This window comes from Chelon labrosus, assembly GCF_963514085.1.
Source record: "Chelon labrosus genome assembly, chromosome: 24".
In the NCBI taxonomy this organism is placed as follows: domain Eukaryota; kingdom Metazoa; phylum Chordata; class Actinopteri; order Mugiliformes; family Mugilidae; genus Chelon; species Chelon labrosus.
This window is the reverse complement of record NC_140357.1, coordinates 9,241,319-9,257,926: the sequence shown is the minus strand read 5'-3', so window position 1 is coordinate 9,257,926 and position 16,608 is coordinate 9,241,319. Positions and strand designations below refer to the sequence as shown.

General features: G+C 46.2%; 1 protein-coding gene across 1 annotated transcript; it reads right to left on the bottom strand.

Annotated features, from left to right (window-relative positions):
• Positions 1-5,905: 5,905 nt before the first annotated feature.
• LOC311509347 (cytosolic phospholipase A2 epsilon-like) lies at positions 5,906-16,480 on the bottom strand. The gene is made up of 3 exons (XM_084574499.1): positions 13,424-16,480; positions 12,241-12,427; positions 5,906-10,625 (listed from the first exon to the last, which is right to left on the bottom strand). Exons 1-3 carry the CDS (start codon positions 13,538-13,540, stop codon positions 10,390-10,392), a joined length of 540 nt encoding a protein of 179 aa, XP_084430625.1. The 5' UTR covers positions 13,541-16,480; the 3' UTR covers positions 5,906-10,389.
• Between the last annotated feature and the right edge of the window lie 128 nt (positions 16,481-16,608).

Sequence of the window (16,608 nt, the reverse complement as noted above, 5' to 3'; positions counted from 1 at the left end):
GCCCCACACCAAGTGGAAAACACCCCCCAGCGATATGAGTAGGCCATCCTAGTAGATGGTGCCCTTACTTCCTGTATAGTCCTCACCACTGGCGCTGGCAAACCTAAATCCAGGAGCCTGTCCCTCTCAGGGGCCAGGCCACCAGTCTGAACCCCGCTGGGAAGGGGTGGAACAGGGTTCCATTTGCCTGAGACAGCAGGTCCCTGCGCTGTGGGAGTTCCCACGGCATGCCGTCAAAGAGTTGAGGAATCGCAGAGAATCATGGCATGTGGGGCCAAAACGGAGCCACAAGAATCAGCCTCCCCCCTTCCATCTGCAGCCTTCGGAGAAGAGGCTGGAGAAGGGAGAAGGGCGGAAAGGTGTAGAGCAGCCTCTGGGGCCATGGGTGAGCCAGAGCGTCCCACCCCAGAGGAGGATTGTCGTTCCACAGGGAGAAGAAGAGCTGACAATGTGTTGAGTCCCTGGAGGCGAACAGGTCGACCTCCGCCCTGCCGAGGCGACCCCAGATCCAGGAGAATGGAGGCTCCACCCGCAGGTGGTGGAGCCTCCACTCTCCTGGACACGGGCCCCCTCTCGAAATGATGTCCGCGGCCGTGTTCAATGACGCCGACACGTGTACTGCTCTGAGCGAGCAGAAGAGGGGGTGGGCCCATTTCAGCAGCCTGGTTGCCAGCTTGCACAAGATGGAGGAGTCCAGGCCCCCCTGTTTGTTGATGTAGGCGGCTGCCACCGTGCTGTCGGTCCTGACAATAACATGGTGGTCTCTCAGTCTCGGCAGGAACTGGTGAAGTGCAAGAAAGACGGCTCTCCGCTGACCCCCCAGCCCTCATGGACGGCGCCCAGCCTGCCAAGTATGCATCGGTGGAGATCACTTGGCGATAGACCATCGGTCCCAGAGTACTCCCTTTCTGTATGTTGTCCGAAACTCTCCACCAGTGAAGGGCTGTCTGAAGTCTCCGGGAGACCACCACCTCGGGGTGGTGGGAGCTCTGTGGACATAAGCCCAGGTTCAGCAAGGACCGTTGGACAGGTCTCATGTGCAGTAGGGCCAGAGGGACTACTTGCACCATTGCCGCCATCAAGTCCATGAGGCGAAGGCAGAGCCCCCAGCTGACCCGAGAATGCAGCTGGAAGAGTCTGAGGCAGGCCCTGAAGGCTTGTCGCCTCTTCTGTGACAGCACGATGGATACAGTCCTGGAGTCCAGGACTGTGCCCAGAAACAATGTCACTTGGGCAGGCTGGAGTCTGCTCTTCTTGTAATTGAGGCGTAGCCCCAAGCCCTGAACGTGCTCCAGGAGCAGGGCCATGTGACTGTGGCATTGCTCCTCTGAGACTGCAGGTAATTGAGGAGCCTCAGTCCTCGGTGCTTTAGTGGTGCAAGGACCGCGTCCATGCATCGAGTAAATGTACGGGGGCCAGGGAAATGCCAAAAGGCAAGACCTGAAATTTGAAGATCCTGCCCTCGAAGCCGAGCCTCAGGAAACGCCAGTGCCCCTTCCAGATGGGAATCTAGAAGTATGCATCCTTGAGGTCGATGGTGGCAAACCAATCTCCCATAGTGATGGCCTGCCTCACCCTGGGGACTGTCAGCATCCTGCATCTCAGGGGGCGAAGGAACTTGTTGAGTCCAGAATAGGACGAAGCCCCTCGTCCTTTTTGGGTACCAAAAAATAGCGGGAGAAAAACCCAGCCTGGTGATCTCCCTGGTCCACCTGCCTTATGGCCTTCTACCCCAGAAGGGAGGACACCTCGGCCCGCAGTACTTCTGCTTGCCGAGAGTCGCTCACCGTGGTGAAAGTGGCCAGTCTTGTCACACGGGGTCGGCGAAGAAACTGCAGACGGTAGCCCTGCCACGCTGCCCTGAAACTGGCCGACAGGGGAGGCATGCTGACTGGGCTTCGGGACTAGTCAGGAGGGGGGAGGCTGCCAGGAAGACTCCCGAGCCTTAGATGACGGTCCCCCGCCCCTTGCTTGACGGCGGGTGTTCCGCCTACAGAGAGCCTCCAGCTGTGGTCTGAGGTCCCTCGGTCCCCATGCCGTGACCTCAGGTGTTGGACGAGGTGCGGGCACTATTTTTGCCTGTCTCGAACCCCTGGAGCGCTTCAAGAGGCTTCCCGAGACTTCCTGTGCGCAGCGGCGATTTTCCTATGCCTGCTGCAGCAGCCTAGCAGCATCCGGGCCAAACACTACTGAGGGGTCTATGGGCAGCCTTAGCAGACACACCCGATCCCCCTGCTGGAGCTGGGACTGAGACAGCCACAAGTGGCGTCTGACCACCCAAAGGGATGCCAGAGCTTTGCCTGCGGTCTCCGCCTGCTCCTTCATAACTGAGGAGAGGCATGAGGAAGCTGCCTGAAGCTTGCCCACAACACCGGATCCCCCTGAACCATCCTGTAGCTGACGAGACAGCTGGCGAACGTACAGGGACATGATCGCTCCAGTGTTAGCCAGGCCGGTCTGAGTAGCCATGGCTTTGTGCAGCTTGGCAAGCAGGCCGTCCATAACCCTGCAAATCTTGCTAGGGCAGGTGGCTCTGCCGAGAACAGAGAGACCAGCGGAGTAAGAGCCGGGTCCAGTGGCGGAAGCGACCCACAGGCGACATGCTCCTTATCCTGCATGTCAGAGAACCTTCTGCACGAAGTAGACGGCCTAGTTCTGGCAGCTGGTGTGGCAAACTGTTTGCAAACCAGGTCTTTCGGGCAGGAGGGGGATCTGGGCCGGTATGGGGCGCATATCCGCATCCTCCTCAAACCGAGAGGCGGGTGCCGAGGGTTTCTCCAGCAGAGCAACATCCAGGGCCCTGGTTGCCCTGCTAATAACCCCAGCGAAATGGTGGGCCACCTCCCCTTTCCGGGTGTCACCTGGTAGTTGCTGCTCACATGGGACATCATTGTCATCAGAGAAGACTGTCACTACATCGACGTCATCGTCGTCGTCGTCGTCGTCCTCCTCCTCCTCCTCAAGTAGAGGGACGGGGGGAGGGATGAGGTCAGCGTGAGGCCGGGCCGTCGAAGGCCGGGAGCAGAAGGGGCCAGCGTGGTTGGCCAGGCTGGATGTGCCCCTTGACCCCCTGTGGCCTCAGCAAATCTCCCAGTTTTACCCCTAACTCCATCAGAGAGGGGTGGGCCTGCACGCTTAGCACTGAAGAAGCGACAATGCGCTTTCGTGGTCTGCGCAGGCATTATAAAACAGTCCATGCAGCTCTCCGGGGCCTCCCTAGATAAGGTGGCAAGCTGGTGCCCCAGACACAACACACACTTAACGTGCCCATCCTCTAGGGGCATGGGCACCCCACAACCAAGACAGCAGTGTCCCTGCCGACTTTCCATACTGCTTTTGTTATTTATTTATCCATTTTAAATATATAGATAGATAGATAGATAGATAGATAGAAGATTTCTTTCTCCTCTTTTTTTTCTTTTTTTTGGGTGTGTGTGTGGCGGGGGCGGGGCCTTCGGCAGTGACGAGAAAGCCCACTTCCTTGTTTACACGGAACACGTGGAGATAGCCCTCATGTTAGCGCTCTAGCAAAGCTAGTTCGCTAGTTCATTAATTGTTTGCTGCATGGACTTTGTTTAAGCCGGCCTTTTCTCCGGCCGGCGGAGCGCTGTTTCGGCGGACTTCTCAGCCCGCACCCACAAGGGCCCCCGCCGAACGCGTTAGCCCGCGAGACGCGAGCAATACGCCGGTGAGGGGGGAAACGCCGGGTCGGGCGGCTGAGGCGGCTGGCTGCAGAGTGGACATCTGCGTTCAGCCTAAACTCACCGGACGCGTCAGCTCGCGAGCCGCAAGCAATACGCCGGTAAGGGAACAGCCGTCGTAGCCGCTGCCGAGCGCGTTAGCTCGCGAGACGCGAGCAATACGCCGGTGTCGGCTCTGGGAAAAATGTCGGCTCGACTGGCTGGGGCAGCTGGCTGCAGACTGGACGCCTGCGCTCAGCTGATTTCCCACCGGACGCGTCAGCTCGCGGGCCGCAAGCAATACGCCGGTAAGGGAATAGCCGTCGTAGCCGTAGCTTTCACTCCTCTTTGGAGAAGCACCGTCACCGGGGCAAGCCACCGGTGATAGCGCATAACAATAAATGAAACAAAGGAAAGGATCAGCATCCAGGGTGGCTGCCCGTAGACAGACACCTCCAATAAGGTAAGTGGATACCTGCTGTAACCCTCTTTCTCTTTCTTAGATTATAACTCTGCACCCTGACTGAGGTGGAGATCAAACAATCACTGATTTCACGCCAGCACAGGTGCTTTATAGGGTAAACCTGGGGGCGTGACCGGGCGAGCCGGTGTGTCTTAAAGAAGTATCCACGTACCCTGACATGCAGGGGAGGTCATTCCCCGTACATATGGAATATGTAACGGAGTGGAGAGATAGTCTCGAGACGAAAGAGAACTAATAATATCTTCTATATTAGGTTTATTTTCATAAAACAGGTCTAAAAGAAGTTTAAAATGTGTGGTAATGACTTGTCATGAAGTAGGCCAAAAATATGTAACACAGAATGGTGTAATCATTTTACACATTTACATTGTAACCAATTGAAACAGCCCGGGTCAAATTGACTCGGGAGGACAACCGGTGTGACTATTTGCTGTCATTAAAAAAATCAAAAAGGTTTCAAAACAATATCCTGCCTGAACATTGACATATACCAGCCTGTGATAATGGATCAACACCTATGCCTCTGATCACTAGCATAGTGAAAATAATTCAGAATTTCTGCTTTTTTTTTCACTCAAAAACGAGTTGTACTTTTTTGTAAATTAGGTGTATCGTACCATAAACTACAAAACTAAATATAAAATTTATGTTCATGTGTTGGAAACAAGTTCAATTAAAAGGTGAAACAAAAAAAAAAAATTAAAAAAATGTACACATCATGTTTTATAAGCAGTCAAAACAGCCCGGGTCAAATTGACCCGGGAGGACAAAAGGTGCGTAGTAAACGCGAAGACAACAGGAGGGTTAAGTTGTTCATTGCTGCTAGTTAATTGTCTTATCATTTACATGGTTATATTTTAACTATATTTTGTTATTGTGACTTATGGCCTTGTAATCTTAATAGCATGTAATCACCCAGGGCCACGTACACTTGGTATGTAGCCCAACCATCCCACCTGACTTGGTAAATATGACATGTGATTGGACTGCAGTTGAGCGAAAAGGCAGCAATAGGTCTAGATCAATGCCCCTGCCTCCGGGATCTTTTTTTACAAACGTTCTGCAGCCTCTGAAAGAACAGTACAACATGAGTGCAAAGGTACATTCACCACAATTTCAAAAGAAAGATTTCTTCTTTGAAATTTCAAATTTCATATGCATCCCAGTTTTCATAAGAGCATTTACAAGGATTCAAACTAACACACTCGGAGAGTTCATACAACCGTACCAAACTTTTTAACCAACGAGTTAATGATCTTATCAATTATATGGTTTTATCTTATCTTATTATTGAATCTTGTAGTCTTGCAATTACCGAGTAAAATAGCAGTTGACCATATATGAAGAGGGTGTGTTAGTTAGAAGGAAAATAAATCACTTGTGGAATTCCATGGAAAGCAACTGTAGTTTATGTCGGTCAGTGCAGTGAGGAATGTACGGACGTCTACAACCCATCCACAAACGCATGTCCTGACACAGGACACCCAGCTCATCAGGAAACGATTGAGCGGTCCACCTACGCCTGAAGGACAAAGGACTCTCTTTTGAGGACAACAGCGTCCAAATTTTAGACAGATGATTTAAAAGAGGAGTAAAGGAAGGAATGGTTAACAGAAACAAGTCAAGACAGTTTCTGATGGGCTACACCCACAGATGTTGCTATTTGAACCCTGACAATTAATCAATTACGTGCTTCTTGAAAACGGTAGCAGCCATGTGGATCGACACGTTGCATGCATGGGAATCAGTGAAATGGTGGCCGAATGTTGGAAAAATACCAAGGTTAAGCTGTCGCACAAAAATGTTTGCTTTCATCTTCTTCCCACGGGTGGGGCACCGATGTGCCAAGTCTACTTTTATTATGACTCCTTTTATTATGACTAATTTAGCAAGGCTGTCTATCTGTAACCATCACTGGGTCGGGAGCACCTATTATATAAAAGTGAATGTAATCTTATTACATTTGATGTTTCATCCTGGATAGTGGCCTTGATGCTCACTCGTCCTCGGCCTCCCACTTTCTGCTTAGTGTACAGTCTCAGGGTGCTGGATTTGGGGTGAAACCCTCTGTGCATGGTGAGGAACTTTCTTGTCTTGATGTCTGTGGCTTCTATCTCCTCCTTTGGCCAGCTTATGATCACAGAGGGGTATCTGATGACCGGTATTGCGTACATGTTCATGGCTTGGATCTTGTTCCTGCCATTCAGCTGACTTTTCAGGACCTGCCTCACTCTCTGGAGGTATTTGGTTGTGGTTGACTTCCTCATGGTTTCCGTTAGCCTGTGGGATACCAAGGTACTTGTAGCTGTCTTGGATATCACCTATGTTGCCCTCTGGAAGGTCGACCCCTTCAGTTCTGATCATCTTGCCTCTCTTTGAGACCATCCGGCCACACTTGTCCAATCCGAATGACATCCCTATGTCATTGCTGTAGATCCTGGTGGTGTGGACCAGTGAGTCGATTTCACGCTCATTCCTGGCGTACAGCTTGATGTCATCCATGTAGAGCAGGTGGCTAATTGTTGCTCCACTTCAGAATTGGTACCCGTAACCACTCTTTGTGATGATCTGACTGAGGGGGTTCAAGCCTATGCAGAACAGCAGTGGTGACAGTGCATCTCCTTGGTATATGCCGCATTTGATGTTGACTTGGGCAATTGGCTTTGAGTTGGCCTCTAGATTAGATTAGATTATACTTTATTTATCCCACACCGGGGAAATTCACCCGTTACAGCAGCAGAAAGTGTAATATACACCACGGAATTTGAAAAATAGAAAGGCAGAAACACAATAACAAGGAAAAATTCAACAATCAACAAAGGAATAAGACACAAATATACAAACAGTACTGGTTATAAAAAGCAGCCTGATGTGGGGAAGTTATAGGAGAGTATTGCAAAGTATAGTAATCATGGTATAAATAAAAAAATATTGTAAGAAACAGTAACAGTGCAATGTAGCATGGTGAAAAACAATTGTAGTTTAAGTAATATAAAATAATATTGCAAGTGAGTGAAGTGATATAAATAATATAATATTGCACAGTCCAGGACAGAGCTGGCTCTCCTGATCAGTCTGTTGAGCCTGCTCCTGTCCCTGTCCGTGCTGTCCCCTCTCCAGCAGACCACAGCGTAGAAGATAGCTGAGGCTACCACAGAGTCATAAAAGGTCTTTAAGAGAGTCCTGCAGACACCGAAGGACCTCAGTCTCCTCAGCAGGTGGTTGTCTCTAAGGTTGTCTTTCACATTCCCATCGAGTTCTGGATGAAGGCCCTTAGGTTCCTGTTGATCTTATACAGTTCCAGACATTCCAGTATCCGTGTGTGGCATTGAGTCGTAAGCTTTCTTTGATCTTTTCTGTGCAGAATCATACGGATTCATAAGGAAAAAGGAAATACACAGACATATTTGGATAACCGTGTCAAAGGATACTTCCTGATTACTTTAAGAACATGCTCTCGATCCCATGAGTAACTCAAACATATGATGACATCCACGCCTCACTCCGGCCGCAGGACAGCTGATGTTGATGGCGTGGCCAGAATCGACCATGCGTAGAGTTGAGTCACTGGGCGTCATTTGGTTTGGGTAGGCATCCGGGTGGGTGTCTGTACAAAAGAGAAAAGAGGAGGAAGTTAGAAAGTTAGAGCATCTATCTAAAATTTAATCTAAAAGTTAGAGCATCAGGAAACGATTGAGCAGCAGGGTAAAAAAAAAAAAAAAATGTGTCAATGTGATCACAGCTTTCAGTGCCCACCTTTGCTTGCCTCAAAGTAGCGCTTTTCACCGTAGTTCCAGCACAAGGAGAAACCGTGCATGAAATTGTACAACTCAGCAAGGACTGGACGATCCTTGAGGAAGTCGGTAAGTCCACTTCTTTCGTTCGCTTTTATGACCTTTGTGTCCAGAGTTGAAGGATCACAGTCAGCTTCTACAAAGGTATGCAGTATGTGAGTGACACATACCTAAATTGATTACAGAAAATAATGTGTTATGTGTGGCATAGCAGACCCTGGCAACAAGGACTGTTGAAATCCCAGTCTGCAGTGCAGGGTGAAACATAGAGCAATTGTATCTTTGTTCTCGACATCTGACCCAAGTGTGGAGGACTGTAACGAATGCCCTGTAACGAACTTCCACAGCTGAGTCATGGTTACTGAGCAGGCACTGCTCCATATTCCTGAGAACATTGACATAGACATATATCTCAGATTGGCTTTGTCCTCCTGGGCTGGGATTTATCTGAAATGTTACTGGGGAAGTGGTGACATTCTCACCAATCAGGTGAGGGAGGCGGAGTTCTGGGAGTTTCTTAATCTTATGACCGAGGAAGAACTGACTGAAGTCCTCAGTCCGGACAAAAGCTCCATATTTTTGGAGGCCCACCTCGTAGGGGGCACTCTCACACCACTCTGTCGACAGGATCAGTTGAAATGAGGAAAAAGGTGAAACACATTTCATAGTTCATTAGGGGTGGGGTTGTCTATGGCCACTTTGGATCTACAGCTGTGTTTTCACCAACATATTAACTGTGAATTCAAACTGGTCATCATGGTATCAATACCAATTGGGTTTTCTGTTTCTTCCCTGGTGTCTTTACTTCCTGTGTTTTCCCTCCACTGATTATTTAACTGGTCTCACCTTGTGTACTCCACCCTCAGTCTCACATGTGTCTCATTATTAGTCAGTGTGTCTATATATACTCCTGCCATTCCCCTTTGTCCTCTGGCAGTTTGTCTGGTTGTTATGTTCTTTAGATTTATTCTACTTTCTATGTTTTCTTGTTGGCTCGTTTCCTGTTTCTGCCTCCTCTTGTGTCTGCATATGACTCTGACTTTCTTTCCCGCGACCTTTTGACTTAAAAAACTGATTATTATTTACATTGTTGATCCACACTCAGCTAAGAGAGGGACTCTCATGGCCATTCATGATCCACAGTTACAGATGAAGTAACAGGTTGGTTCATTGAAACCAATCCAAGTAGCAGTTACGTTGATTAACAAGTCAGTCTCTCAAAGTTTCATGGAATCACATGAAACAACAGTGTTGCAGTTCCTTGGAGCATCAAATAATCAATATTTACCAGCTTCACTTCAACGGCTCTTTATCCAGTCCTTCATGTTGACAGCGGTGTATATAGGGAAAGAGTTTTGTTCTTCATTCACTGTCAGGTGTTGATGCCCTGCTGTGACTCGTTAGCTTCCTGATACAAAGTAGACATAGCCCTGTTGACAGTGGACGATGATACGGTTATTTCACTCTGAAGTCATTGGTCCTTTTCATGTTTGAAAAGTCTAAAGACCCAGATATTAGTCTGACCAGGTGGTCTGGCATGTGAACCTTTAGAAATTAGCTTTTGTTGCAGCGTTTAAGTCTTTCCCATCATTTAGACCTTCAATAAAAACTGTCATGATTTAATTTGTTTCCTGAATGAAGGGCAATGATTCCAGCATGTGTTTTCAGGTAGTGAACACTAGAGCGCAGACTTGGCATTGATATCAGACTCCAAGCTTTCAGCAAGCCTCAGGTGCAATCAAAAACTCCCTCCATATCAAATTTAATGTCCTAGCAGCCACACATAAGAGCATATTATGTTAAATATGATAAAATGATTCCTTTTATACTGTGCATGATGAACAGGTAAACAGAAAACTAAAATCTAACTGGCTTTGAAGACCTTTGTCTTTACTGACCTTTTATTCGTCAGCAGTAACTTGTTGCACATTCTTTTATTTTGAAAAAGCTCAGTGTCTCGTCACTTTTATTTTTATTTTGAAACTGATCCTTTACGTTGTGTGAGTTTTCCTTCCTGCCCAAATCCACAGATACCCTGTGCGTAGTTTTCGATTTATTAAAAAAATCAAATACAATTTTGATCGAGAACCATTACATTCCTTCATTTTAGAATCCTCTAAGAATAAAGCTGAATATTGAGGACAGTTTTCTTCCCCAGTCATCTGGTCGACAAAGACTCATACATACAATGCAATATAAAGAGATGAGATTAAATAGAATCAGAAAAGACTTTATTGACAAGTATGTTTGTACATACAAGGAATTTGCTTTGGTGTTGTTGCACACATTTAATCAATGAAATTAATCGGTTATCCACACAAACAATAATCTGTTGAAGCACAAAAAGACATCAATTTCTGTTGGACTGAGATGCTCTCAGATTTCACAATCAACCATTTTCTAACTGGCTTTGAAGGTAACATGATGTGTTTCACAGCGAGAAGTTACGGACTGTGTCATTTTCTTTGGACTCCCTCCTCTGCAGGGCCTTCTGGAAGACCTCACAGATGCTCTCCCTGTTATTCAGGATGTTGTAAGTGGTGAGGTCCACCAGAGCGTCGAAATTCTCTTTGGAGTAGCACAGGTTGGAGGTGGTGTATGGAGATTTCTCGCTCTCCACGTCCACCTTCCCGGCTTCTATTTCCTCCTCAGTCACACGTTTCACGCCTGCAAAGACGATGATAAAGCTGGATTAATTGTGCATTAAAAAATATATTAAACACACACACGTTTTTGTGAATGGGTGAGATCCTTGTCTTCTGAACAGATGCACTCTAATTTGGGCTTGGAAAGAACTTGTAATCCTGGAGGTTCTCAAGATCTGGACTCAATTGAAACGCCATTTGGGGTTACAGTCAATTTCTCTTTTATCTCCTGTTCATGCTAACCCTCTGTTTACTCCCTCTATTAATGATCGGGCTTTTGCAGCCTGGGAGGATCATGGTATTGTTTCTGTCAAACATCTTTACATTGAGGGAATATTTGCATCCTTTGACCAACTAGTGGGTGTATACAATTTGCAGAGATCCCACTTTTTCAGGTATTTACAAGTCAGAGACTTTGCTCGCAATCGCTTCCCTGGCTTCCCTGCTATTCCTCCTGCTACTCTGATTGACACTATTTTGAATTTTAACCCCTACCTCAAAGGTACCATCTCAGGGCTATACTACACTCTCCTTTCACACCAATATTCGTCCTCTGATAAACTGCGCACTATTTGGTCCGAAGACCTTAATATAGAGATAGAGCCTGAGGTCTGGCAGCGCGCTCTGAAATGGGTCCATGCATCATCTATTTGTGCCCGGCATGGGGTTTTGCAGTGCAAAGTAATTCATAGAGTCCACTGGTCTAAAAGTAAACTAGCTCGCATTTATCCGGGCACTGATCCAAACTGCGATAAGTGTCACCTAGGACCAGCTACCCTCAGTCACATGTTTTGGACCTGCCCCGCTCTCTCTTGGTTTTGGAATTCTGTATTTGACTCACTCTCGGCCATCACATCTACCAAAGTCTTCCAATCACCCTTAGTAGGCCTGTTCGGTGTCCTGCCCGCTACCAACCCACTGCCATCTTACTTCACTGAATTGGTGGCTTTTCTTACTTTGTTAGCGAGGCGTGTTATTCTCATGCACTGGAAGAGCCCGTCTCCCCCCTCCCACACCCATTGGATAAGGGATGCCTTATCCTTTATGAAATTAGAGAAAATCAAACACTCCCTTCGTGGATCCAATGAAAAATTTTTAAAGATTTGGCAACCCTTTCAGGGGCATGTCCTGTCCCTCCAGCTGGATACTCCCCCCACTGGTTAAACAGCCCCCTGGACTGCACCTCCCCGTGGCTCCTGACGAGCTTACGCTCTCTCCCTGCATTAGCAGCACACAGTATGTCTCATTTGTTAGTGTCTTTTAAGTGTCTCGTGTTCTGTTTTTTTTATTATTATTATTTTTTTCTTTTTGTCTTGTTTTGTTTTCAGTCCCCCCCCCCCCCCTCTATTGGTATTATGTGTTTCCAGGTTTGTAACTCTGTGTGGGTATTGACAAACTTTATCCTCTTGTTTTCAGTAACACCACATTCTGCTATTAGTGCTTACCTCACCTCATTCAGTGGTTTGTTGTTTCTCTCTCACGCAGTTGTATACAAGGGTCTGTGTATGCTCTTTTTGTTGAAAACTCAATAAATAAATCATATTTAAAAAAAAAAAAAAAAAAAATCCTGGAGGTGGACTTTCTTTTGCAACTTTCTGATATGTATTATAACTTTTCTGCATTGAACAAAACCTTACCAGGACTTTTGTAGTCTCTGTACGTCACGTTGGACAGTGGGAAGTGAATCACAATGGGGGCCTTGGGATTCTCCTTATCCTCCAAAATGTAGACCTCCTTCTTTGGCTCCTTCTCCAGACTGTCATAGTCAGCATTGGGGAAGGGGATGTTGTGTTCTTTGCAGTATTCTGCTGTCTTCTTCATGACCTGATAAACACAATAATGTTAAAGTCTCTTCCACTTAAATTTGACTTTTCTCGAATGTTTACTTTTTTCACAGTGCAGAATCCAATACAGAAAAGGTAATAACCTCCCAACTATTTGGATGCTCAAACTTCCTCTTTGAAAGCATGCCAATAGATAATGGAGATATGCATATGAGAAAGCTCCAGGAATATTGTTCTTTTCCGTCATATCATTTTTTTCTGGTCCTACAAACTGGTACTAACCTCCTTCAGCAGAAATAATAACTTGTGCATAGTTTATTGGTCTCTAATAGCACCCATGCAGAAGTCCTTCAGCTGCACGATTTTCTTGCCATAAGTGACTTGTATACATCCTCTGACACCGTTCCCTATCCGGGCCTTTTGACTATGACATTCCGTAATCCTCCATTTCTTCCTTTTGGGTCATTCCTTGGTGGATTTACTAGATCATTTTACTGTTAAAAGGTCCAATTTCAGCTCAACTTTGAGATTAAGTGTCTCATTATGTTTAAGCACATTTTGATAGGATGCAGAATTCAGTGTTGAATGGTTTACCAAGTCCTCGAGGACTGAAAGCAACCCCATACCTTGACTTTTGCATCACCATTTTTGAAAAGAGTTCTGTCTAATATTACAGTAACCAAACAACCCTATCTTTGATTCTTCTGTCCTGAGCATGGTCCCAAATGGTCTTATGTTCTTTTTCCTATCAGACCTTTCATGCTGGTCAAGTTCGTGCAATGTTACCGTGGCTGCAAACACAGGTAACCCTAACCCTAAGAGGTCAGAGGTTTAGATAAGACAGCTTCCATTTGTCACTTCCTATCAAGTACCAATCATTGGGCCTAGTATGCCGAGAAGGTTAGTTTCCATGGAATGAACTTGTGTTTTCAGACTTTGACACTAAACTCAATGCTTCAATTATTGTGGTCTAAAATATAATAATTTTAGGAGATCTTTGCTATTAACGAAACCTTCAGATCATTTTTCTGTTTACATTGAGCATGTGCTGCGGTTCCCACGAGTAATTCAGGCTTATGATGACGTCCACGTCTCTCTCCGGCCGCAGGATCGGTGGACAGCCAATGCTGATGGAAAGACCAGAATCAACCATGTGCAGAGTGGTGTCACTGGGAGTCAGCTTGTTTGGGAAGGCATCCGGGTGGTTTTCTGTGCAAAGAACAGAAGGATTTTAGGATGGGTCAATGATGAGGAGGCCATATGGCTTAAGCTCTATCTGTTTTGTGAGCCCTTTTTGTTTTTACCTTTATGTGCCTGGAAGTAGCTGCATTCTTCGTAATTCGAGCGCAGGAAGAAACCATGTGTGAAATTATGCATCTCAGAGAGGAATGGACGATACTTGAGGAGTTCAATCAGTGAACTGCAAATTGATGCTATCGACGAATTCCTGGTTTCAGGTGTAGGTTCATCTCCTCGCCTTCGTGCAGACCTGAGCTCTGCAAAAAGAAATGCAACTAATGATGGCAGTATACAAACCAGTGCAGGTCAGAAGGAGGATGACTGCACTAACTACAAGTATGGTGGGTGTTTAAATGTTTAAATCTAATACCTGTGATGCTCTCATCTTCTTCCATAGCGGCTCTCAAACTCGTCGGATTTCGTGCAACATCATGCAAAAACTCAGCTATGCTTTTAGAGAAGACACTGCTCCATATTCCTGATGAGGTTGACATGAATATAAAAAAAAATAGTGTCACCACAAACACAAGATTTTTGTTGTTTGATGTTGACACTTTTTTTATTTTTTTTTTTACTGGGTAAGTGTTCTCACCAATCAGGTAGGGGAGGCGAAGCTGTGAGTGGTCCGTGGTCCTATGGCCAAGGAGGAACTGGCTTCCTAAGCCCTTGCTTTGGATGAAAGCCCCATATTTTTGGAGACCCACCTCGTAGGGGGTGAACTCACACCACTCTGTTAACAAGATCAGTTAAATTAAGAAAAAATTAAGAAACAATTGTGCAGTTTTTTATTAGCAGCCTTTCTGTCCTAAGTAGTGCAGTTCCCCAGACCACACTGTGAGCGAGGTGCAGATGACGCTCTCAGCTGTATTTCATTGTTGTCATCATTGGGATTTCTTTAGCAGCTGCTGAGTGTTCTGAGGTCCTTGCTGATGTACTGTATACTCCGAGAAATGGTTGTCACCCTCTCCACCTCCGTCTTACTAATGTACAAGTTGTCTTCTGCAATCTTTATGATACTGCTGTTGGTCTGGGAGGCTAAATGACTGACTGACTGAGGTATGTCTGTCAACATCCAGTTACAGAAGGAGTCAGTCCAAGGGTCAGGAGGTTTTTAAGTCCAAGTATGAATGAATGAACTAAGAGCATTCTGACGTACGTGTCCTTACCCTCCAAGTGCATGAGAGCAGCGCTGACAGTATCATCAGTTGTACTGTAACTGTAATGTGTCAACAGTGTCTGGGAAGGTCTTTTTATTTAAGGTTATGTGCAACATAACTATCCTCTCAAAACACTTCATAACAATTTGGGATGAGTGCAATGGGACGGTTCTCATTCAGGCAGGTTCTTTGGGAGGTGCACAATAATAGTGGACTTAAAAACGGGTTGGCACTGAGGGCTGGGCAATGGACATATTAAAGTGAAAACAGTATATGCCCTAGGATGTTATCTGTGAGCGTGGTTGCTTAGTTATGTTATCCTGAGAACCATACACATCTACCCCAAAGACATGGAGAGGGTCCAGTACGTTCTCTGGTCGGTGCTGAAGGTCTCAAAGCGAGCACAGAACTCACTGAGTTCATCTGGGAGGGAGTTTTTACTGGTTGTTGTGTCTTCTGTCGGCACGCTGTGACGTGCTGAAGACCATGCCACAATCTCCCTCCATGATCAGTCTGTCCTGTCTTTTCTCTACGCAGGTCGTATCTTTCCTTCTTTAGAATTCAGCATCACCTGAGACAAATGCAGCTGAGCGAGCACATAGCATGGAGCGTATCTCACCAATGAACCTAGGTTCATCCTTCGGAAAGATCCTGCAGTGTTAGGTGGGACTAATGTGCTGACATAGAAGAATACGCAGCAGGAGTAAATGGCTAAGTCCACGTCAGAGTCCTCTCTCAAGGCAGCAGTTTTAAACATGAGGCACAACGCACTATAGTTTTCACATGTACATTCATCTGAGTTAGATTAATGTCTCCAAGGATATTTACCTGCTTCTGTTTCACAGCCCGTATGGTCCTTTATGTTGACAGCAGTGTATATAGGGAAAGGGTTTTGACCTTCATTCACAGTCATCTGCTGGTCTGACAGGGTGCTGGTCAGTTTCTGCAGTTTCCAAACACAGTATTATGATTATTGGCTTTGTGCTTTATTTTTGATTCTTTGAAAAGTTTTGTAATACTTGAGTACTTATCTTCTCACCTTCCGAAAGACGAGTTGCTCACAAACCAGACCGAACAAATCAACAGCCGACACAGAGTAGCCATCATCAGCTTTCTGTTTCAGCTCTTTAAAGTAATAGTATAGTTCTTTCAAATAGAAAAGGCTCAGCTCCCGCCTGTCAAGATGTTCCCTTACTGCTGAGATGAAGGTGTTGATGTCCTGCTGTGACCAGTTAGCTTCCTGATACAAGCTAGACATAGCCCTGTTGACAGTGGTAGATGATACTGTTATTTCGCTGTGAAATCATTTGTCCTTTTCATGTTTGAAAAGTGTAAGGACCCAGATATTTGTCTGACCAGGTGGATCCAGACACTCCAGTGATGTACGTGACAGCATCCAGGACACCGAGTTCCTTCAGACCCTTCAGACTGCCAAACAGGCCTGTCATTGCTCTAGAGCCTCCACCTGAAGCCACCACTGCTACAGTTGGCACCTGGACACAGAGCACAGCAAAGGACGCACATACTGGGATGCAGTATTTTTATTATTTCAGCTCATTACAGCGAATCAGAAAGTCCTGTTAGGGTGTTCACAAATCTGAAAGCCACTGATTTTCCTCTTACTTGACACCAAGCTTTGTCTTTTCACATCTAATCCAGGTAAAACCTTTTTGTTGTTGAATTGAAATCTACTGTAGAAATGATATACAAATGACATATTATGATGTTATTATATCTTAAGTCCAGGAGCAAGACCATGCCCCACTTCCTTCTACTGCTTGTCTTAGCCCTCTCCAACCCCACCCTCCCCATCCCTCTCCTTTCT

Bases quoted from the DNA above. Each gene is read 5' to 3' on its own strand.
- LOC311509347 (XM_084574499.1), bottom strand. From the start codon at position 13,540: ATGGTTGATTCTGGTCTTTCCATCAGCATTGGCTGTCCACCGATCCTG. The intron at 12,428-13,423 runs GTAAACAGAAAA...TGTGTTTATCAG, and splicing joins AACCGCAGCACATGCTCAAT to GTCATGAAGAAGACAGCAGA. The intron at 10,626-12,240 runs GTAAGGTTTTGT...TCGTCTTTGCAG, and splicing joins CAGAGACTACAAAAGTCCTG to GCGTGAAACGTGTGACTGAG.